Here is a 23,478-nt window from a genome sequence, read left to right as displayed (position 1 = left end):
GGATAGTCAGCTCTGGCTCTGTCCAGTTGGAGTATCCTGTACTTAGCTGATGCACACAGAATTTGTACCTCCTTGGCTCACACCCAGAGCTTTGTGATAGTTAGCAGTAGTTAATTGGTTAAGTTCTTTTTCCAATACTGTTTAACCAGCTAGAGATGTTGGGGTGACTTGGGATGTGCATAAATGTGTGTATTGTTTGAGATGGATACAAACCTTCTTTTGGAACCTCCTCTTCTAGATATTGTTTTCATGAGAACTTGGTATCCTGTTTCCATCCCGGCCTTCTATAACCCCGTAACGTCTTTGTTGAAACCAGTGGGCGAAAAAGATACTTGGTCAGGAATGCGGACTACACATCAACTGAGGCTTGCCCATGGCATCAAGCTAAAGCCAAACAAGGACTCCTTGTATAAGGTAAAGGTCTTGTGTGTCTGTGTTTCTAGACAGTGTCACATGGGTGCGTTATTGTAATAATTTTAGTTTTTATGGTGCTAGAGTTCAAATCCAGTGCTTTGCATATGTTAAGCAAGTGCTCTTCCTCTGAGCTAACCCCCCAACACTGTAATGTCTTACTTATATGACTTGTATTTTCAGTGTAAAGTCTGGTGCTGAATTTGATTTCAACAATTGTATATTTGTTTGCTGTTTTGGAGAAGGAATGCAAAAATGGTGGCAGTGGTTTTTTCAGAATTGGAAATGAAGTTAAAACATTTTGTAAAATCATAATGTTTTATTTGAGAATTACTTATGACATTGATAGATATATATGGATTTGACAAGGTGGTTACACACTGTGGGGGAAGCAGATAAAGCATTTCTGCCATTTCATCCCCTTGCTCAAAAATCTACTTTACAAAAATCCCAAACACGAAACATTTATGTAAACCACGGTTATTGTGTATATCAGATCTCTTCCTCTCTGGGTATTGTCACACTCATCCTGCATTTCTGCCATTCTGTATCTTTTGACCTCCCTCTCCCTGATCTCGTACTCATTTGGTTTCCTTAAGACACAGAGACTACGCTTGGCTTTGCCTTAGCTTAGGCTTCTCCCAGTAGCTTTTTAAACTTAGTTTAACCTGTTTTTATTCATCTATATTTTGCCTTGGGGCCTTTTACCTTTCTTTCATTCTGTATGTCCTACTTTATTGCTTCCTCCAAGTCTGGCTGACTGGCTCCTGGAGTGTTCCTGGTATCTCTTTTTCTTTCTTCCTCCAGCCTAAATTGCTCCTCCTACTTACTCTCCCTGCCTGGAAGTCCCATCTATACGTTCTCTCTTGTTATTGGTTATTATTCAGCTCTTTATTAGACCAATGATTAATGTAATTAAAAGGGCTCAGGTGATGGCACAGGATGTATTAATGGCTCCAACAATCAGTTCTTTTGAGTGGAATCCTATAAAAAAATGAGGGGAGATAATGTAAATGGGAGAGTTTTTATTGTTTCCTCTTTTTTGAATATCTTGTTCATCATTTAGGCTGTGGATAATGGATCCAGAGCCTGTAAAGAGGTTTTGTTAGTTTTGTGTTACTGATGGCGTTGAATATCTTCTATCCCTTCACTTTTAGCTTAGGTGTTCTTAACATCAAACTGTATTTCTGCTAGGTAGCATGTAATAGGATCTGTCTTTTTAAAAATTCAGCTGGCTACTCTGTGTACATTAGAAAGATTTATTTTCTCCTATTTTGTTAACTGCTTTTTAATCTCCCATTTGTTTAAAAAAATAAAATTCTGTTTCTTCCCTTTTTGGGTACCTGGAGAACTCTGTTTACAGTAATCTCTGGAGTGGTTAATATCCAGGTCAGACTATTTAATTTCAACATAGAATTCAGTGTGTGGATTATGCTGTATGTGCTGGTTAAATCTTAGTCAGAATAAGAGTTTAACTTTGACTGCTGAGGAAGAGATGTTAACAGTCATTGAGAAGCTAGACTATCCTTGTTATATGCTAGAAAAGAACCACCCAGATTCCCAGAGAGCAACCCAAGCTCTCTACTGAGACACTTTGAACCTCTCTTTGTGCTCTGTTTAAGACCCATAGCTCCACTCTCTACAAGTAGACCCAGCTGAATGTCAGAAGACCCGTGAATGTTAGGTGTGCACTCTTTTTTTGCTTCGGTGTGTAGATACCCATTGAGGCAGTCCACATGCATGAGTGATGATTGAATTCTGATTTCTGGTAGTTAGCAGATGCTTGTGTAGCTGAGTTTGTAGAAAAGTCAGTCCATGAGACGATCTTATATAATAGTTTTAAGTACATGTATGTATACTTTAAATATAATCTTTGTTTTATTTTTTTTTCCTTTTCAGCCAATCCTGAGACAAAAGAAACATTTTAATTCACTGCATATTCCAAAAGTCTTGCAGAAGGCTCTGCCATTTAAGAACAAGCCCAAGATCCAAGCAAAGGCAGGAAAAGTACCAAGGGATAGGCAGAGACCGGCCGTTATACGTGAACCTCATGAGAGGAAGGTACTGTCTGAGTGTGCTGTATTTCTCATTGCATTTAGATGTGAAGCTAGTGCTTTCGGCAGCACACCATCATTTCCACTGTATTCTGAGACTTCACTGGGAAAGCATAAGGGCCAGGCTTGTGCAGAGTCCTTGAAAAACCAGAGGCTGTTTGACTTCCTTGGTTAGTCATTTTCCACCAGTGTCTGATAGGGAGTAAGAGATACCTGTCTGGTGAACAACTTGGCTAGCTGTATATGGTTCCGTACAGTGATCAACGTGGGTGGTTTTAACATAAAGGTAAAATACATGCCTACATCGCCATGCAAGTTGTAGTGAATTTTCACTCAAATAATTTCCACTTGGGATTGAATCTCATTTGATCCCAGCAGTTGGTGTGCTGAGGTCCTGGTTACATAGGTGACAGGCAGGCTCCGGCTGGCTTGTTGTGCTCACCACTTTTTGTCTTGTCAGGTCCTGGCTCTGCTAGATGCTCTGAGCACAATACACAGTCAGAAAATGAAAAAGGCCAAAGAACAGAGACACCTTCACAACAAGGAGCACGTGAAGATGAAGCAGAAGGAGGAGGAGGAGAAGCTGAGGCGGCAGAAGGACCTGAGGAAGAAGCTCTTCCGGATCCAGGGTCAGAAGGAGAAACGAAGTCAGAAGTCCAGTCTGAGAGGGGCTGAGAGGAGCTGATGTCTCCGGAACGGAGAGGCTGTCCTGTAGAGCTGTAGCCATGCCGGCAGCAGTGCTTATGTATGACACCACGTCAGGGTGAGAGCCGGAGGAGACTGGGGTGTGTCCTCCAGACTGCCTCGAGGAGGGGCTGTAGGACCCACTGGTGGGATGTGCTGTCGTTCACAGATCCGGCGAGATGGGGCATGACAGGGTAACCTAGGGGTTGTGAAATAGCTCGATGCTTCTCCCTGTCTCAGTTTATTTTGTGCTATAAAATATTAAACTATTTTCCCATTAATTTTGCCTTGGTGATTATTTGGGGGTGGAATACATGATGGTTTGCTTATAAATAACTGTTTATGGAGCTGAAGAGGTGGCTCAGAGGTTAAGAGCACTGGCTGCTCTTCTAGAGGACCTGAGTTCAATTCCCAGCAACCACATGGTGGCTCACAACCATCTGTAATGAGATCTGGTGCCCTCTTCTGGTGTGCGGGCATACATGCAGGCAGAACACTGTATACATAACAATAACTAAATCTTTAAAAATAAATATTCTGTTTCATGAGGTTCCCAGGGAGAAAAAAAATTACTAAATCAAGCTTTCGGATTTTGTGCGAAGGGTGCATTGTTGTAGCAGTCTTTCTCATTTTCTTTTAACTCTTTCATCACTGTTCCTAGTGGTATTTCATGTCTTATTTCATATATTTCAGGGATTAATAAATAGCTAGGTAAAGTATGTATCTTTTGTTTTTTGAGACAGAGTCTCTGTGTAGCTCTGATTGTCCTGGAACTCACTGTGAAGACCAGGCCATTCTTGAACTCACAGAAATCTACCACCTGCCTCTGCATCCGGAGAGCTAGGATTGAAGGTAGGCACCACCATGCTCGGCCTAAAGTCAATGCTTTTAAAAATCTTTAAACCAGGGGACTGTGGTCCTGTCTTGGATGATCCTCATGCGTTATACTGGACTATATGTATATTTGGTTCTTTTAAAAAAAAAAAAAATATATATATTTTATTTTACATTCCTGCTGCAGTTTCCTCTTCCTCCTCCCCTCCTACTTCCTCTTCCCCATTCCCCCTCTCTGTTTCCACCCCCCCCCCCCCAGTCCACTCCTCTGTGTCTGTTTAGGAAGGGGCAGATCTCCCATAAGTATCAACAAAACATGGCATATCAGGTTGCAGTAAGACTAAGCTCCTCCCCATGTGTTAAGGCTGGGCAAGACAAAGTCCCAGTGTGAGGAGTAGGGTCCTAAAAGCCTGTAAAAGAGTAGGCTACAACCCCTGTTCCTACCGCAGGAGTCCCAAAGGAGGACCAAGCTACACAACTAATGTGTATGCAGAGGGCCTAGGTCAGTCCTGTGTGGGCTCCCTGGTTGTCAGTTCTATGTGAGACCCTATGAGCCCAGGTTAGTTGATTCTGTGAGTTTTCTTGTGGTGTCCTTGATACCCCTGGCTCCTACTATCTTTTCTCCTCCTCTGCAGGATTCCCCAAATTCCCGCCTAATGTTTGTTTGGCTGTGGGCCTCTGCATCTGTTTCCATCAGTTGCTGGATAATGCCTCTGGTAACAATTGGGCTAGGCACCAGTCTGGTCATAGGAGATGGCCAGTTCAGGCTACATAGCTGTGGTTGCTAGGAGTCTTACCTGGGGTCTTCCTTGTAAATTCCTAGGAGATTCCCTTGTGCCAGGTTTTTAACCTGACTCCAAAATGCCTCCCCCCCTTCTAATAATGTCTTTCCCTCAGTGGTCCCTACTACCCAACCTGATCCCATGCCTACCTGCCCTCGGTACATTCACAAAATCTTTTCTATTTCCATTTCCCTGGGAGATCTGGGTGTCCCCTCAGACCTAGTCTCTCTGGGTCTTTAGATTGTAGCATAGTTATCCTTTAGATTGTAGCTAATACCACTTATGAGTGAGTACATATACCATATTTGTCTTTTTGGGTCTGGCTATTGCAAATACTGCTGCTATGAGCATGGTTGAGTGAGTGTTCTTGTGGTGTTAGTGTGCTGAGTGTGCTTCCGCCATCTTTTTATTTTGGTTGGAATCTGTTTTGTATATATTAGGATAGCTACACCAGCTTGCTTCTTAGATCCATTTGATTGGAAAATCTTTTTCCAACCCTTTACTCTGAGGTAGTATCTCTCTTTGAAGTTGAGGTGTGTTTTTTGTATGCAGCAGAAGGATGGATCCTATTTTCGAATCCAATCCTATAGCCTGTGTCTTTTAGTGGCAAATTGAGTCCATTGATATTGAGGGTTATTAATGACAAATGATAGTTAATTCCTGTTATTTTGTTGTTGGTGGTGGTGCTGTGTGTGTGTTATGTGTGTATATGTTTGTGTTTTCATTCTTTGGGTTTTGTTGGTGTGAGATTTTTTTTTTATTGCCTGTGTTTTTATGGGTGTAGTTAACTTCTTGGGGTTGGAGTTTTTCTTCTTGTACCTTTTCCAGGGCTGGGTTTATGGATAGATGTTATTTAAATTTGACTTTATCAGGAAATATCTTGTTTTTTCCATCTGTGGTGATTGACAGTTTTGCTGGGTGTAGTAGTCTGGGCTGGCATCTGTGGTGTCTCAGAGTCTACTAAACATCCCTTCTGGATTTTAGGGTCTCCTTTGGGAGTCTGGTGTGATTCTAGTAGGTCTGACTTTATATTGTTACTTGGTCATTTCCCCTTGCTGCTTTTAATATGCTGCCTTTGTTTTGTATGTTTAGTGTTTTGATTTTTATGTGAAGAGGGGATTTTGTTTTCTGATGCAAGTCTATTTGGTATCTTGTACCTTTATAGGCATGTCCTTACTTAGGTTGGGAAACTTTTATGACTTTTTAAAATATATTCTCAGCTGGTTTTCTTCTTCTATTCCTATTATTCATATGTTTGGTCTTCTCATAATGTCTCAAATTTCCTGAATGTTTTCTGTTAGGAATTTTTCAGATTTAACTTTTTTTTTTTTTTTTTTAACTAATGAATCTATCTCCTCTATTGTGTATTCAGCACCTGAGATTGTCTCTTCCATCTCTTGTATTCTGTTGGTTATGCTTGCATTTGTAGTTCCTGTTCACTTACCCAGATTTTCCATTTCCAGGATTCCCTCTGTTTGTGTTTTCTTTATTACTTCTATTTCCATTTTCAGGTCTTGAAACAGTTTCCTTTAACTGTTTTTTCTTTAAAGGATTTATTGATTTTTTTTTTTCCCAATTTTTTGTTTTTTTTCTCAACTTCTTTAGTGGATTTTTCATATCCCTTTTAAGAATCTCTGTCATCATAAAGTAATTTTTACGGTTGTTTTCTTGTGCTTCGGCTATGTTGGATTGCTCAGGTCTTGCTGTTGTAGGATAGATGGGCTCTATTGCTATATTGTCTTTTCTGCTACTGATTGTGTTCTGACATGGGGTTCAGACATCTGGATTTTGTCCCTTGGTTTCTCTTTCCTCTCTGGTTTTCTGGCCTAAATGGCCAAGGGTTATGGTGACTAGTGTGTCTTCAGGTCCAATAGGATGTCCCCTCTGGGGTTTTGGGGGCTAATGGTCCCTAGATCCAGCCTGGCTCCTGGTAAAGCCAGTCTTCTTCTGAAGTTGTAGCCAGGGAGAGGCTGGGGTCCCTTGATCTGGCGTGGACTCTGGAGTCCCTAGGACCAGCCTGGTCTCCAGTAAAGCTGAACTCTTCTGAAGTTGTAGACCCAGGGTCACTAGATCCAGCCTGACCTCTGGTAACTCGGACGTCTTCTTCCAAAGTTGTAGACCAGGATATGGGGGTAGGGAGTTGGGGGAATTGTGTAGTCTGGAGTTGTTGGGAAGGCTCTAAAGGGGTTTTGTGGTCTTACCTGGGTTCCTAGGTCTAGCCTGGCCTCCTGTAAGGCTGCTGGGCTGTGGGCCCTAGTATGGAGCCTAGGGGAGGGGGTACAGTCTGGGGTTATTAGGTGGGTTTTAAGGAGTATTAGCTGGTGGTGTCTCACCTGGGATTCCTAGATCCTACCTGGCCTCTGGTAAAGCTGAGAAGACTTCCAAAATTCTAGGCCAGGATATGGGGCCCAGGGGTAGGGGTGCAATCCAGGGTTGTTGGACAGGGTTTTTAGCAGGTAGTGGGTAGTGTCTTCCCTGGGGTCCCTAGGACCACTCTGGCTTCAGATAAAGCTGCCGGGGCTGTGGGCCCCTAAGTGACGCCCAGGGGAGTGGGTGCAGTCTGAAGTTGCTGGCTAGGCTTTATATATTTGGTTCTTAATTGAAATTATTAATGTGTTGAATCAGATGTGTATGTTGAATACATTGTATGCTTACATGTTGGTATTTTATACTAATCTAGTTCTATATAGTATAATCATAGATTCACACAATACAAACTTAATTCCGTTTCCCCTGTTGGTAACATTTTGCAAGTATCCTAGTCCATTGATTTTTAAGCTAATTCTATGCTAATCTCTCTATTGATCCAGTTTTAGTATGTGTTAGTGTACTTCTAAGTATTATTGACTTTTAAGAAATTAATTTATAATAAGGAATTATGGGGTTTACTGATGTTTATTTTTGTTTTCTGATATTTTTATACATGCATATAATGTATCTTGATTGTATCTTTCTGTTTATTACCTTCTTTTCAAACAAGGAAAGTTCCTCTTGTTCAAGAGCAGTGGTTCTCAAGTGGTGGGTCAAGATCTCTTAGATCAAATATCAGATATTTACATTATGATTTGTAATAGTAGCAAAATTATAGTTATGAAGTAGAAATGAAATAATTTTATGGCTGGGGGGGTCATCACAACATTCAAAGTCTAAAACTTTGAATAGGTAAGTGCTCCTCCCCCCTCCCCCCTCTGTCCTCCCACCCCATGTCTCCAAGAAGGGATGGGGCTGTGAGAATCCCTCTAAATGGGACTCATGGACCACAAAGACTGATATGTACCCAAATACTTTTGAGGGCTTCTGAGTAAAAATTTCCTCTAGAGCAGTTAGGATGTCAGCATCCAGGATGCTGAACGGTTGGGAACTGACATATAGTAAGACCATAAAAATTGTAAAATTAATATTCCTGTTGTGCCCACAGGAAGGTAGGAAGTAAGCTAAGTTTGTCCCAGAACCCAATCTTATCTAACATCTTCCAGGAGCATTTTGGCAGTTGCTCCCCCCCCCCCCCCATTGTCCTAGCATCTCTCTTTGTTCTGTGCCCCATTTGCCCTGATACTTAAATTCACCTCTACTTGGGAGTTTAGTGCCCTGGCTCCTGTGTCTGTTTGTCCCCTGGGGCACCCATGCCATCTCATAACTTTATTTACATCTGTTTGCGGAGACATGACAGGACTGGGAGGCTGACCTGCTGTAGTAGCGCACCTTCTGAGTCTCTGCTGCCAGGACCAGGCTACTGGGAGCGGAGCTGGTGGCTGCTCCCTTGGGTTGCCTTTCCAGGCCTGGAGCTGGCCCAGGGCCCTCCACGTAGGACATGCAGGACAGCGGATGCTAGGCATGCACACGGAAGATCCTGATTTCCTATCTATATGATACGCTGAAGCAGTGATAGGCTGTGGCTCTAAAGTCTGCCCTTGTGACTAGAAGCAGCATCGATGCCCCGTGCAAGTCACTGTACCCCACTGGGGGTGAGTGGGAGGGAAGGAGTACAGTGTGAGATTGTCAGCAGCTGTGGCTCTAGAGAAGCCAGGAGCTGCTCTTTGGCTCAGTCTAAGGAACTCCCATCAGGACCTCTTCATTGGGAGTTACGGCAGCGGCCACGAGGTGGCGCCATAGGCAAGTGCTGCAAGAGGAAGGACAGCCTGACTTGAGAGGATGGGGAGGGGGCCCTTCAGCCTCAGATGCCCCCTCAGATGAAGGCTGATGGTTTCTGCCAGCCCGGGAAGGCTGACCCATGCATACATGAGCAGTGACCACAAGAGTAATTGCTAGTCAGAGCACTTACAGTTATTTAGTGCTTATAGTCCCAAGGCTGAGTGCATAACATGAATTAGCTCTTTTTTATCTGGAACCTTGCATGTTTGCTTGTTTGTTGCTGTTTAAGGAAGAAAAAAAGAGTGTCATTTAAAACATCCAGTGTTGAGCTAAAAGCACAAACACGTTTAATTTTGGCAATCAGTAGCTATGTGACTTTGGACATCTTTGAGTCTATTATATATATTCTTTCATATAAATCAATTTTTGGCATAAATGTGCATGAGTATGCATGGGTATAATGCCTGTGGGAATGCATGTGTGAGTTTGTATCTCTGCTCATGTGTGTATCTGAGTGTGACTGTCTTGGTTTGTTTTATGTCAACTTGACACAAGCTAGAGTTATTTGGGAAGAGGGATGCTCAGTTGAGAAAATGCCCCCATAAGATCTGCCCGTAGACAGACTGCAGTGCATTGTGAGTAACAATTGATGTGGACTGGCCCAGCTTGTTGGGGGCAGTGTTGCTCCTGAGTGTGGTCCCTTGTGGCTTAAGAAAGCAGGCTGAGTAAGCCAAGAGGAGCAAGCCAGTGAGCTGTGCTCCTCCATGGCTTCTGCTTCAGCTCCTGCTTCCAGGTCCCTGCCCTGCTTGGGGTCCTGCTCTGGCATCTATGATGGACCCTGTTGTGGAAGGATGAGTAAAATGACCCTTTTCTCCCCGGTGCTTGCGATGTAGGTTAATGCAGGGAGGGCAGAGGAAGGGTTGAAGAGTTGAGAGGAAATGCACTGCAGTTGGTAGAAAACACTTTTGTTTGTCAAGAAGAGAAGGTTCCTCCTAGATGCAGCCTAAGAGTCCCGTTTGGGGGTGTAAGGCTGGGGAGAGAGGGCTTTATCCCACGCTTTGGGAAGAGGAAAACACAGCTGAGCTGGAGAAAGGACAAAGCAGGAACCAGAGGCTCAGAGAAGGCTTTGGCTCAGAAAGGGCAACTGCGCTCCTGGGCTGCCATGAAGGAAGGGGACTGGCTACAGTGCTCCCCTGAAGGAAGAGTGCTCCCCTGAAGGAAGAGGACTGGATACAGTGCTCCCTGAAGGAAGGGGACTGGATACAGTGCTCCCCTGAAGGAAGGGGACTGGATACAGTGCTCCCCTGAAAAGTCCCAAAGTCTCTCCTCTGTGCAATGTTTTAAAATAAACCCCATGTAGATTAGAATTTTAACCAGGATAAATAAACAATGAAGCACGTTGCTCAGTGGAAAAAATACTTGTTTGGCAAATGCCAGGCCCTGGATTCAATTCTTAGCACACTTTTTAAGGTAGTTAATTTGAGCCAATCACAGGAAGCAAGGGTAGGGCAGTGGCCACAGAAGGGCGAAATCCTGCTGACCTAAGGTCTCAGGACCCAATAGGACATGCAGGGCTTAGGGAAGTCTCCGAATCCCTGTCCCAGGGAGGCTGGGGATGAGTTCCTGAAACAGGAAAGGGGAATGCTTAGACGAAGCAGCAACTGGAACCCTGAAATGGACACAAAGGGCCACCCAACACTGGTTTGGGGAAGGGAAATAGGCCCAGACCTTCAAGACAACAAGGAGCTGCCAGCCATGAAGGATTTCAGGAGTCCCAGGAGGCGGGAAAACCCAGTGGAGCGTGGCATGAACTAGCAAAGCTAGGGTGGCAGCTCAGGCCCAGCTGAGGGAGTCTGTTGGGGCCCACAGCAAGCTGACCTCATGCGCATTAGAGGGCAACCAATCTGCTGGGTCTGCATTCACCCTTGTATTTGTACTGTCACTACTACGTTTTCTTTTGAATACACATAGTTTCCTGGGAACTTTTCAGAAAGGAAAAAAAAAAAGTTCTTAGAGAAGAAACACAGAACACTGGCACAGAACACACCTTGGTACATATATCCCTAGGTCTTGTGGCTTGGGTTACTAGGAGTTGTTTCTCAAGTATTCTGGGACTGCAAAGGGTAAAAGCCGATTGGATGCTCCCTTCGGTGGGGGCTAAGAGAGTTCAGGTGTCTCCTATCATCTCCTGCAGCTTTTTTTGTACTAGGTAAAGGTTTGATTGGCATGCCCTTTATTTTGAACCTCAACACTTTCCTCTTGTTTCACAGCTAAAGGAACTGAGAAGCAACGTGGATGCCTCGTGGGTTCTCACGGCCTCTCTCCTGTTGGGTGGAGGTGAAGATGGCCTCAGGCTAAGACAAGGTAGTTCTCAACCTTCCTAACTCTGAACCCCTCTAAACAGTTGCTCATGCTGTGGTAACCCCCAACCATAACATTATTTCACTGCTACTTCCTAACTGTAATTTTGCTGCTGTTATGAATCATAGTGCGAATATCTGATATGCGGGATATCTGATACTGAACCCATGTTTGGGTTGCGACCCACAGATTGAGAACTAGAAGGTGCTGTGCTAGAAGGCGCTCTTCCTAAACAGGGTGAGTATGGCTGGGCAGGAGCTGCTGCAGGCGAGTCTCAGATCCTGCCCTTTGCAGCCCCATGGCTTTTCAAGGCACCCCTCCCCCATCTGTACCAGTGGGCCTCTGACATGGTCACTGGGGACCTGGCTTAACAAGGTGTCTACATGTACCCTCTGGGAGGGAAGGCCCTGAGTCTTCAAACCCACACTGCCTCTTGGCTTATGTGCCCCTTCAGCCCAGGTGAGGCAGTAAGACCTGTCTTTCCACCTTGGGTCCCAGGACAGAGCCTCCTGCTTCCTCTGGCCCTGGTGGCCCCTGGTTATGCCATGTGTGAGCGGCAGCCTTTCCAGAAGCTGCCTTCTCCAGGGGGATTTGATTAGGTCCTGGTGGTGTGACCTTGTTAATGCAATCAGGAAGTTTTCTCAAGACTTCAGCTGCCTTGCTGGCAGCCTGGCCGGCTCCCAGGGCGTGCACGCTTCTCTTTGCTCACAGCTTTTCTCTGGACAGGAAGAGCCCAGCACCTCCAGGGACCAGCTGGATACAAGATGGGAAGAGCCCAGGCTGCCTTCACCAGCCTTGCTTGTCTGTCCACCTCTCCTCTTTGGCTCCGTTTTTATTTGGAATGATTGGGTTTCATCAGTTAAAAAAAAAAAAAAATACTGACCAACAAGAATCAGTACTTTGGAGAATTCTCCACAAAGTGGTCATTTTCTATTAAGGTTAGGACCTTAATGGAACATTTTAAGAGAAGAAACTTGGGAAATGTCCAGAAATTCTCTCCATTAGGGTAATGAGCCGTAACCAGACTCTGAGGATTGTGTTAATTCCCAGGATTTCTCCCCAGGATTGTCCAGGGCATCAACAGGCAGCAAAACCCAGTGGGAGCGAGTGGAGGGAGCAGGAGCATTCCAGGGGATGAGTGAGGGGACACCTGCTTCTCCAGTTTCTTCTCCAGGGCCCAGTCGGCTCCCGGCTGACCTTAGAAATGACAGCTTCATTTGCAACAACAGGCAGAGGGACAGATGGACAATTCAGGGGGGAAGGGGCAGTGCAGACAGCTGCCAGGGTCTGAGTCTAAGCTTTCCCAGCAAGACAGATGGAAGTTGGTCCTCAGATCATCTGTAGGCAGGGCCTAGGAGAGAGGAGCAGAGAGGCACTGGCAGTACCACAGGCTATAATAAGACTGCAGGAGGACCTTAGAGACAGATGATGCTTCTCCATCCACATACATCCTCGGGGCTGGGTGTGGTCACTATGCTGTCTGCTTATAGTGTTCTCTCTCTGGTGGGGCTGGACAGAAAAGCCTGGGCCTCTTTACTGCCTATACTACCTAATGTTTCCCTGTGGGCTCCTGTGAGTACAGTAAAGATGCCCATGAATGTCCTCTGGTCCCTGCAGGCCTTCTCAGGGCCTATACTTGCCGGCCTCTGCAGAATCCCATCCCGTGGCCCCAGATTCTGACCACCCACATTTTCTGCTGCTCACATGATGCACAACTTGGCACACACAGGGTCATACAATGTCCTGTTCACTTCCCCAGCAGTTTCCTCCAACCTACCCTCTTAACAGTCCCTGTAAGTCTCCCTTCCTAGACTTTTCTGATGAATACTTTGGGGACTCCAGGCCTGGGAGGAAGGGCGGGGTGTTTACTCTCCAGGGTTAAGATTCAGGCCATTAGGAAACACAGCCACCTCTGTGCTTTTTGTAACTACACCTTTTACCTATCGCTGGGCCCCTAGGATAATCTTGTTACTTAGGCTCTGTTAACCCTGGGTAACTGGGGGATAGCTTAGCTTCAGGATGCAGTAGCATGTTCTGGGTCACCTGCCCCAGATGACTTGCCCCAGGAGACGCAGAGAACATAGATCCTGTGTATGGAGCTGTGCCATGAGAAGAGATGGAGAGCTGGTGACATATAGACACCCTTGAGATCCGTGTTCCGGCCATGCCTCTGGCTGACGGCTCACAAGGGAGTTTTCAAGGCTGGTGGCCCTCTTCCTCTTTTCCACCCGCCTGTGTCCTTTGTGTCTCGGCACAGAATCTGGACATGTGAGCAGGCAATGGACATCACCACCCCCTCTTGTAGCGAAGGGGAGCTGCTAACTGCCTTCATTTCTTGCCACATTCCTTCCTCCTGTCTGTGTCCATCACCGGATGAAAGCTAACACCGGGCTGGGGAACCAGAAGTTGTGATGGTGGCATTTAGACATTTCTGACGAAACTTAAGCTTGAATTAGCTACTAAGTGATAAAATGTGTCAGGGAACCAGGACTTAACATGGGACTCTGATGAGGTCAGAATGAAACTAAGTCACATAATGTGTCTTCCTAAGATCCAACTAATGATAATGTACCCTGGCAGGGTTAGGTAGCACCAGCTTTTCTCAACCTATGACTATGGCTTCAGGTCATGGATTTCCTTTCTGCCTTGGCACCTAGGAAACTGAAGACTGTTTTAGGCCAGTACCACATTTGTTCAATTTGTCTGTTTCTCTGGTGGTACGTGTTCTCTCTTAGTTTTTCATTGAAGGAGCCTTTTGTTTTTTTGTGCATCATGATTGACAATTTCAGGACATCATTTCTGGAGAGAGGTTGGACATAAAGAACAAGTAAGCATGGCTATTAAGATGGCTCAGTGGGTAATGCCACCACCAAGCCTGGTCATCTGACTCCTGAATTTACACAGGAGTTGAAAACAACCAACTTCTGCAAGTTGTCCTTATGCGCACGCGCACGTAAAGAAAACAATACTTTTCTGTATACTGAGTAAACAAATGATAGGGTGTGGCAGTGCCTGCCCAGGCTGTGGGTTATGGTAATTCTAAAGGAAGAGGGGTGACCCTGTTTCTCTCGTATGGGTGACCATGAAGCCATGCCAAGAAGGATACATTAGCAATGTCATCTTGGCACCCCCCACTCAGTGCTATCAGGCCTGCATGGCCGTGGTCTTGGGGGCGTGCCTCATGCATTTGTGGCCTGGATGCTGTACTGTGCTTCATTCTCATGCAGAGTGCTTTATTCTAGATGTGAAGAGCTCGAGGCACCAGCACCCTGCAGTGCCAAGGTCAGCAGCCTGTGCCTACTGGTTGAACCAAGGATGGGGGGGGGGCAGAAGGAGTATGTCCAGCAGGGGGTGCCATACAGCTACAGAATCCACAAAGGGGTGGGCTTGCAAGCATGCCAGGAGACTCTTCAGCAATCAATGACGACCCCTTGGGTTCCCTAAAACCTCTCACCTACTGTGCCCTTCACCCTCTTTGTTGTCCCCTTAGGTCTATGTGTCCCTGTCACTGTCCCTCTGATGTTGTCCCTGTCACTGTCCCTCTGATGTTGTCCCTGTCACTGTCACCAATCTTTCCTCCTGGCTTCTATAGTCAGCCGCTGGGTTTCGACAGCACAACGATATCTGTTGAGTGTCCCCGTCCTCATAGGCAGGAGCCTGGCAGCTGTGGGTTTGCTGTGTGCCTGGTCCACAGATCCACAGTAGGTGATGTGGCTGTTCAACAGATGGTTGGATCTCACCCAGATTTCTGCAAAGCCTTCTGGGATTTCCCTCTACATAGTCAATTAGGGATGTTTGGGGTAGGGAGACCCCAGAGGTGCCCTGCTCTAGCTCCATCACTGCAGAGTCTCACATAGCTTACGAAGGTGACCAGCTCTCTCTCCTTGACTCTAGCTTCATTTGTGCATGAGTCACCATCTGGAGTGTACCTGCATTTGTTGAATTTGACAGTGCCCCATTCAGCCCGATTGCCGCCACCAGCCTGTCCTTCCTTCCCCAGCAGCTAAGTGAGGGGGTGGCTGCAGAAGTGCTTCCAATAAAGCACTTTCACATCATCATCTTAAAAAAAAAATCTTAGCAGAAGCAATTGGAAAAATTTACTGGCTTGTCAGAAGAGCCATTGCTCATCAGACAAGAGAGAGGAAAGCAAAGGTCATCAATTCATGGGCAGTGTCTCAGGAAGAGATTAAATCATTTAAGACGCGTCCTTAAGAAATCATTGAGCCCCGATGCTGCTCTCTTCCTCAGCCTTCCCATAAAACCCAGGCTCCAAATGTGAAGTGAGGTGGACGATGACGCCACTTGCCTAAGACTCTCCCTTCTGTGTAGCAGTCTGAATGGGCTCACTCTCTCTCCCTCCCTCTCTCTCATTCTCTCTCTTTCTCTCTCATTCTCTCTCTCTCTCTCTGTATATGCTAGACACTCACAATCCTCCAAGTACTGGTGTGATACAGTTCTGTAAACTAACCATCACTGACTAGCTGTGAGGGTATTTGGTTTTGCTTGTGTTGTGAACTGCCACAAATTCATCCAGATAATGAGGGGATAAGGATAATCCCTTCACTGCAGGATTCCAGCAGACATGTTAGAGTCCCCCAAGGGGACTGTTTCAGGACTGAGTATACCGAGCATGGTGCTGTCCTTGTTCATGTCAGAAGGCAATGGAAAGAGGAGCTCATGGACCCCAGTCTGACAGCTGGGAAACCAGCATAGGACCGACCCAGACCCCCTGAACATGGGTGTTAGGAGGCCTGGGCAGTCTATGGGGCCTCTGGTAGTGGATCAGTATTTTCCCCTAGTATATGAAAGGACTTTGGGAGCCCATTCCACATAGAGGGACACTCCCTCAGCCTAGACACATGGGGGAGGGCCTAGGCCCTGCTCCAAATGATGTGACAGACTTTGAAGATCCCTCATGGAAGGCTGCACCCTCCCTGGGGAGCAGAAAGGGGATGGATGGGGGCTGAGAGGGGGAATGAGGAGGAGGGGAGGGTGAGGGAACTGGGATTGACATGTAACACAAGCTTGTTGCGCTGTGTGTGTGTGTATCAAATAAAAAAGGAAGAAGAAGAAGGAGGAGGAGGAGGAGGAGAAGGAGGAGGAGGAGGAGGAGGCAATGGAGCTGTAGATGAGTTCCCCCAGAGAGCCGTGGCCAGTGGCTGGGAACTTTGAGGCTACTGACCCTGGGTTTAAGTCTCAGTTTCTCTCTTGCTACTTGTGAGTCTTGCCTTCCTCGGCCTGTCCACCCAGGGCCCTGTGAACCAGGAATATGAGGGGCTGTGCTCACCCCCCATGGGTGAGGGTGTCTGGCCCTTAGTGGACCTGATGTGGTGGTGGACAGTCTCGGCAGCTAACCTGATCAGTGCAGATGAGACCAAGCATGAAGTGTGATAATGAGGGAGTTGGCTATCCGTACCAACAGCACTGCACCATGTGACACTTGGGGTCACTGGTATCCTGAATCGTCTGTGGGGGGTTTCAGCATGGCCCCTGCAGTCTGTCAAGGGCCTCCTTACAGAAGGGCAGAGGGAAGGGAATCATCTCCCATCCTGCCTATTTGGGCTCCAGCATGGCTCTTCTGCCTAGGGACTACGATTTACGACATGACATCAGCTGTCCTGCTACTGACCCTGCGCTGCCTACTGTCCTAGGTGTCCAGCCTGCAGACTTTTCTGCCTCTATCAGCATGTGAGAAATTCCAACGATACAAATTTTAATACATGTCCACATCTCCTATTGGCTCAGTTCCTCTGGGCAATTGTGACCAGTGTAACTCTGATGATGCTCAACACTGCCCAGTCAGTGATGAAAACAAAGCGAAGAAAGTGTTTGATGTCTTTGGAATAGAATAAGAAACCTGTAGGTGTACCCATCCCTCCTTTCTGTTCATCCCACAAGTGCCGACCACCAGGTCCATGCTGGCCTTCCTGGATGCATGCTCTTCTGAGAGGTGGGTAGTAATAGCAGACAAGGAGAAGATGCAGGGAGGTTGTCACTTGGGGGGCCAAGGCTAGCCTCCCCTTACCTGGATTGCCTGGGCAAGACCCTGGCCATATCAGTTTCTCCCACCCCACCTCCTAGGCTCACCAAGTCCATAGACCAGAAGACATCTAGAGAAGTACCAGCAGACAGGGCAGCAGCTCAGATGGGCAGATACTGCATCTCAGGCTGGGCTTGTTTCTATCTTCTCTGAGGCCATGAAAGCCAGAGTGGCAACTCTGCTCATTACAGGGTTTGGACTCTTGTCTGTGGACTCTAAGGTCCACAACATAACATGCTCCTGGCTGCTCTACTTGAATGCCTCCTGTCCTCTCCGTGTGAGAACACCACCTTCCCTCAGATAGGCCTGCCCCCTCCCTCTTACTTCCTGTGTGTGTAATGTCTTTGTGGTCTGGCTGGCATTCAGTAGTCAAGAGTATTGCTCACACTCATGCCTGGTGAGCCATTCATGGCCTCAGCTAATGAGTCTTACCATGCCCTACAATCACCTGGATGACATTGTGTGTTCTTCTTACCCACAGGGCCCATGGTAAGCTCTGTGGTCCCATGAGGCTCACTGGCTACTATTGTTAGTTGGTTTTGACTCTTTGGGGGAGGGGCCTGTCACCCAGCTTCCAAATAAATCACATGGAGACTTATTCTTATGAATGTCTGGCCTTAGCTTGGCTTGTTTCTTGCCAGCTTTTTTTTTTTTTTAATTTAAATTATCCCATTTATTTTTTGCCTCTGGGCTTTTTCCTTTCTCTATTTCTATATATCTTTCTTTACATCTTACTCCGGGGCTTGCTGTGTAGCCAGGTGGCTGCCTCTGATGCCCTCTTCTCCTTTTCTCCTTGATCTCTTTTCTCTTTTTTATTGATTCTCTCTGCCTGCCAGCCCTGCCTAGCCTTTCTCCTGTCTTCCTATTGGCCGTGCAGCTCTTTATTAGACCAATCATGTGTTTTAGATAGACAAAGTAGCACAGCTTCACAGAGTTCAACAAATGCAACATAAAAGAATGCAGTGCATCTTTGCAACATTAAACAAATGTTTCACAGCGTAAACTGTAACACATCTAACAGGCCACCTTTGTCTTCCTTTGTTCTCAGCTGACACTTCCTGCTTGGCTGTGGGAGGCAGTCCCTCCCAAGGGACTAGTGTGGACTAAGTTGGTGGCTGGTGCTGAAGGACCGACCTCAGTGTCCATAGAATGTGCTAGCTTCCTGCAGAGGTGAAGTGTCCTTCTTCTGACTGTAACCTCCATTCAGACCTGTCGTCAGCATGGCTAAGGGCAGGGCAGAGGACAAGTTCCCTTGGGTAGACACTTTGGGTTGTTCATACAGATAGATGAGAGCTCTCCCTCATACCTCCTGGGGTTCTAGATGCCACCATGGAGTGAAGTCACTGAGTGCTGTGTGTTCCCTAGAGAAGCAGCCTAAACTGTCATTTTCTGTGTGCGTGTCATATAGAATGCCTGCCCCCACATCATACTCAGGGATCTAGAGCTATTCCTTCAGGGTCTCCTGTCCTCACCTCTCCTAGGTCTGTGGGTGGGTAGACATTCTCTAGGTCTCCCTATGAGCCTCTTTCATGCTTTTATTGCCCCGAGGGAGAAATAGTATGTGATTGGAAACACAGAAAGTCCACCTTCCATGCTTACTGGAAATATGGGTATCTTCCTGGAACATAAGCTCCTACCAGATAGGAGATGCAGCCATCACCTGGATAGGAGAGGCAGCCATCATAGTCCCTCTGCAGGAGCCAAGCCTACTGTAGTTAGTAGTAAGCAGGTAGAGACATTAATGCAAAGAGAGCACATGACAAATCTTGCAAAGACTCAACAGGTCCTTTAAGTGAAACTTGGAATGGGTAAATCCAAAATGGACTGTTGATGCTGGGAAGGCAACAATGTACACAGACCAAGGGCACAGTGACATAATTTATCTCTCCTCTATTGGGACTACCTTCATTTTAGCATTGGAAACCCCATAATTAATCTTGGTCTTTGGGTAGTTGGCTCCCTGTATGGAAGATGTGGGTGATGTAGGAGAAGAGACTCCAGGAGCGCAGGCAGTGCTCAGATAGTGATAAGCATGCTTGCACACCTGACAGAACAACATGATAGGATCTGGGTGCTTCAGAGAAGAGTGTGTTTCAAGAAGATTCTTGGAAGCCAGGGTAGGGGAGGAAGATCATTGGAAGCTGATGGCTACAGAGTCTATCCAAGAAAATCGATGCGATGCAGGCTGGATTGGAGGGCAAGCTGGGCTTTCTGGAGTGTATAGTGGAGCTCCTTTTATACCAGAGGGTTGACCAGCTGTATCTAAGATTTTGTTGACTGGAGGGGTCCAGTCTGCATCTGGATAGGACTGAAATACACAGGGCCCCAGGCTGCAGGCACTGGGATCGATGTGTCCCAGTGAGTTGTTCAGCAAAATTATGATCTGTTGGAAGTACTCAGGCAAGAAGGGACAGGGGCTGCAACAGAGAGGCTGTCTGGAGAATTGGACCAGGGGCACAGTGGCTGTGGGGACTGAGGGTGATTAGAGCCTGTAATGCAAGCACTTAGGAGGAAGAAATAGAAGATCCCCAGAGCAAGCTGGTTAGCTAGACTAGCCAGAATTGATGAGCTCTGCGTTCAGCTAGGGACCACGCCTCAGTAAATAAAATGGAGAGCAATTGAGGATGACACCAAGTGTCAACTTCAATTCTCCACACATGCACACATGAACCCACACTCCTGCGAACACACATACCCCCACATACACAGCTCACACATGCACAAGAAGAAAACAAAGGTCCTGAGAGCAGGTAAGTTTGGAAAAAACACAACTCATCAAGTCCAAAGAATCCTCTGATTGATGACTCAGCACTGGGCATGCTTGCATGGGGGCAGAGATAGACGAGGAGGGGTCAGTTTCAGGCTCTGCACAGGCATTGGCTGCAGCAATAGGACAGGGTGCTAGACCGAGGAGGAACTTGGGACTGAAAGAAACCTCATTTCCCCGTCTTGACCTTTCTCCTCCTCCTCCTTTTTCTCCTCTTCTTCATTTTTCTTTCTTCAAGGAGAAGAGATTTAAGCAATTATATGTCAGACAGAGAAGTAGACAGGAAAAGAATTCAAGGAGCCAGATTGGGGGGGGGGGCTTGCAGCTCATGGGAGAGCAGGTCTTTGGTGGGCCAACAGATGCTTTGTCACCTCCTTCCCCATGCCAGTAACTGTACTTATGAGCATGTATGTATGCGAGTGAGCTCCTGAAATGCACGTGAGTTTGTGGGTGTGAGTCTCAATTCATGTGTGTGGATGTGTGGGACCGTCTCTGCATGTGCATTTAAGTATGGCTATATGTATAAATATGAGTATGTGTGTGTGTGTGTGTTGTGGATGGGTGAGGCTTCCGTGGATAGCAGCATGCATGGGAGCAAGTGGGCAGCGAGAGACAGAGGGAGAGAACAAGGCAGCAGAGCGTGCCCCTAGAGAGTGGATGTTGGGCAGAGGATGGGAACTTGATGGGAGTCAGAAGAGTGAGAGCTCATGAGATGCACAAGGGCACAGTGGAAGCTGGGGGGCGGGGGAGGAGGGAATGTTTCATTGTGGGTAGTTGGAAGCTTCTAGTGCTAGAGGAAGTAGTCACTAGGGTGGCTAGCACCCTCCCCTGACCCAGGACATGAAATCCTGAAGGGAAGCCCAGAAACAATGGGAAACTGTAAGGATGCCTTAGGAGAAAACAGAGGGTTTCCCAGGTTACTGGGGCTATGAGGGCATGGAAGGAGGTTCGGATGAGCCTCCCAATTGTCCTCCATCTTGTTAGTGTTGAGCTTACCCAAAGGACACTGGCCTCTGAGCACAGAGAGGCTGATTCTTCACCAGACAGAGAACGTCTTCGTAGCAAGAAACTCAGACACAAAACGAAGTCCAAACACATGTACATGAGTCATTCCCGGCAGCCTTCAGTCTGGCCATCGGCCTATGCTATGGCCTACAGCTGGGGGCTTGGCAACACGCGGTAGCATCAGTCCAGGGACATGATTTTCTGGGGCCAGCTTTGGCACGGGGCTGCTGGTGGTGAGCATGGAGCCACCTGGTGTGTGACTGTTTCCCATCCAATCCACTTCTCACACAAAAACATAATTCATCATGCTGGAGAGTGGGGCTTGCACAGCCAAAGTGGCTGGTGTCTCCCAAGGGAGTAGACAGAGGTCACAGCACCAACTAAGCCGGAGCCCTATGACAGAAGATTCTCAGAGAGAGCCATCTATGCCACAGGAGATAGCTGTATCAGGAACTTAAAACGAATGACCAGAGTCCTCAGAGGACTTTGTCCCATAGGGAGAATGTGGGAAGAGATGTGGGTTGTGGAAAGTAATTGTTCCATTTATTTATTACTTTATGTGTATTGTTTCCTGGTTCTTTCTATTTTGTGTTCTGTGGATGAATGGGTGTGTCATTTCTTAGTGAGGAGATTTTCTTCTTCGAGTCTATTGAGATCTAGTCTATTCAGTTGACTTGGGATTCTTCTCCCTTTTCTGTGATTTAAACTCATAGACTTGACTTTTCATGATGCCCCAGAACTCCTGCATATTCCTTTCATCCATTTTTTTCTTTGACAGAGCAGGCCACTTCCTCTATTTTGTCCTAAGTCCTGATTGTCTGCTTCTACTTGATCCACTGGGCTTGGAAGGATTTCCACTGGGTTTTTCTAATTGGATGATTAAGCTTTCCTTCTCCATCTTCATTTCACCTCACAATTTCTCTATATTGAATTCACTCTTTAAATCCTGATTGTCTTCATTGTTTAGTTCAGCCATCTGTTGTGGAATATTTAACTATGTAAAGATGTGTTACATTTGTTTGTGTTGAAGAATATTACTTTAACTATGTGAAGGTGTGTTGCATTTGTTTCTGCTGCCTTTGTTAACTATGTAAATGTGTGTTACTTTTGGTTATGCTGCATTTGTTTAATTATGTAAAGATGTGTTGCATTTGTTTCAACTTGCCTGCCTAAGGCGCCTGATTGGTCTAATAAGAAGCTGAACAGCCAATAGCAAAGCAGGAGAAGGATAGGCGGGGCTGGCAGGCAGAGAGAATACATAGGAGGAATCTAGAGAAAGAGAATGAGGGAAAAAGAGAGAGATGCCCGGGGCCAGCCAAGCAGGCAGCCGCCAGCCAGCTAGATGGAGTACATACGGAAAGAAAAGGTAAAAAGCACCGAGGCAAAATGTAGATGATGAGAAACGGGTTAACTTAAGCTAAAGTTAAAAAAGCTAAGGCCAAGCATTCATAACTAATCATATGTTTCTGTGTCATGATTTGGGAGCTGGTTCATGGCCTAAAAGAAAAAAGCCTGCTACAGCCATCTGTGTTTTTTTGGATTTCAATCAGCGGTTCATTCCTACCCTCTTTAAGTTCACTCAGGTATTTATGTTCTCTTTAAATTCTTTGATCATATTTGTAATTGTTATTTCATTTGATTTTGTTTGAGGACTGGGTCTCACAGTGTAGCGCCAGTTGACCTGAGAACACTGTCTTCCTCCAGAGTAATGGATTAAAGATGTTTGCAACCACACCCAGCCCATAACTATTGTTTTAAATTCTGTGTCCTGGGGTTCATTTGGTAATTTCCATGAAAAACATTTTTATAGGACTGGGATTATTAGGGGTGGGAGGGCATATTGACTTGGTCTTTTATTTACTTGTGTTTTTGCCGTGGGACCTGGTATGTGGAGTTAGCCCATTCACTGCGTGTCTGATATGAGTTTCTTATTCACTTATGCTGAGAGGGAGTTTGTGCTATTACTCAAACCTGGGTTGAATTTTGATTAGGTACAGAAGCCTTTAGATGCTCAGTGTTTATTTCTTATTATAGAGGCTGGGGTGGTTCCCAATCAGTAGTGTCATTGTGATCTCAGTGGCAGAGTGTGATTGCTTGGGTGAGGTCCTGTGACAAGGGTGATACAGTGTTTGGGCAAGGTTTAGGGACAGAGAGATAAATGGGACTTACCAAAAAGCCTCATTGATGGCTGCTAGTACAAGGTTCAGAGAGGGGAACTAAAAAGACTCAAGCTAACAAATGTGGCTGTTTTCTGAGTCTCAGTCAGTGTGTGAAGGCGACATGTTGGTGAGAGAATTAGAAGATGCACCAAGAATGTTGGACTTTTGTTAGGCCTGAGTTTGGGGGGAGGGGCAGTACATAGTGAGGAACTGAGTGGACTCATTGAGAAAGCCCATTAGTGTGGCTTCTGGCAGGCTTTGGGTTTCTCTGTATTGTTTTGGAACCTGT

General features: G+C 46.3%; 1 protein-coding gene across 1 annotated transcript in view; it reads left to right on the top strand.

Moving 5' to 3' along the window:
• The window catches only part of Bms1 (BMS1 ribosome biogenesis factor), a 33,384-nt gene extending 29,954 nt beyond the window's left edge, over positions 1-3,430 (top strand). The window contains exons 21-23 of the mRNA XM_051203529.1: positions 239-414; positions 2,311-2,472; positions 2,926-3,430. Of these exons, the coding sequence (XP_051059486.1) occupies positions 239-414; positions 2,311-2,472; positions 2,926-3,150 (563 nt within the window). The 3' untranslated portion in view covers positions 3,151-3,430. The remainder of the gene's footprint in view (positions 1-238; positions 415-2,310; positions 2,473-2,925) is intronic.
• Positions 3,431-23,478: the final 20,048 nt, after the last annotated feature.

This window comes from Phodopus roborovskii, unplaced genomic scaffold (assembly GCF_943737965.1).
Source record: "Phodopus roborovskii unplaced genomic scaffold, PHOROB, whole genome shotgun sequence".
Classification (NCBI taxonomy): Eukaryota; Metazoa; Chordata; class Mammalia; order Rodentia; family Cricetidae; genus Phodopus; species Phodopus roborovskii.
The sequence above is the reverse complement of the archived record's forward strand: the minus strand, read 5'-3'. Positions and strand labels throughout refer to the sequence as shown.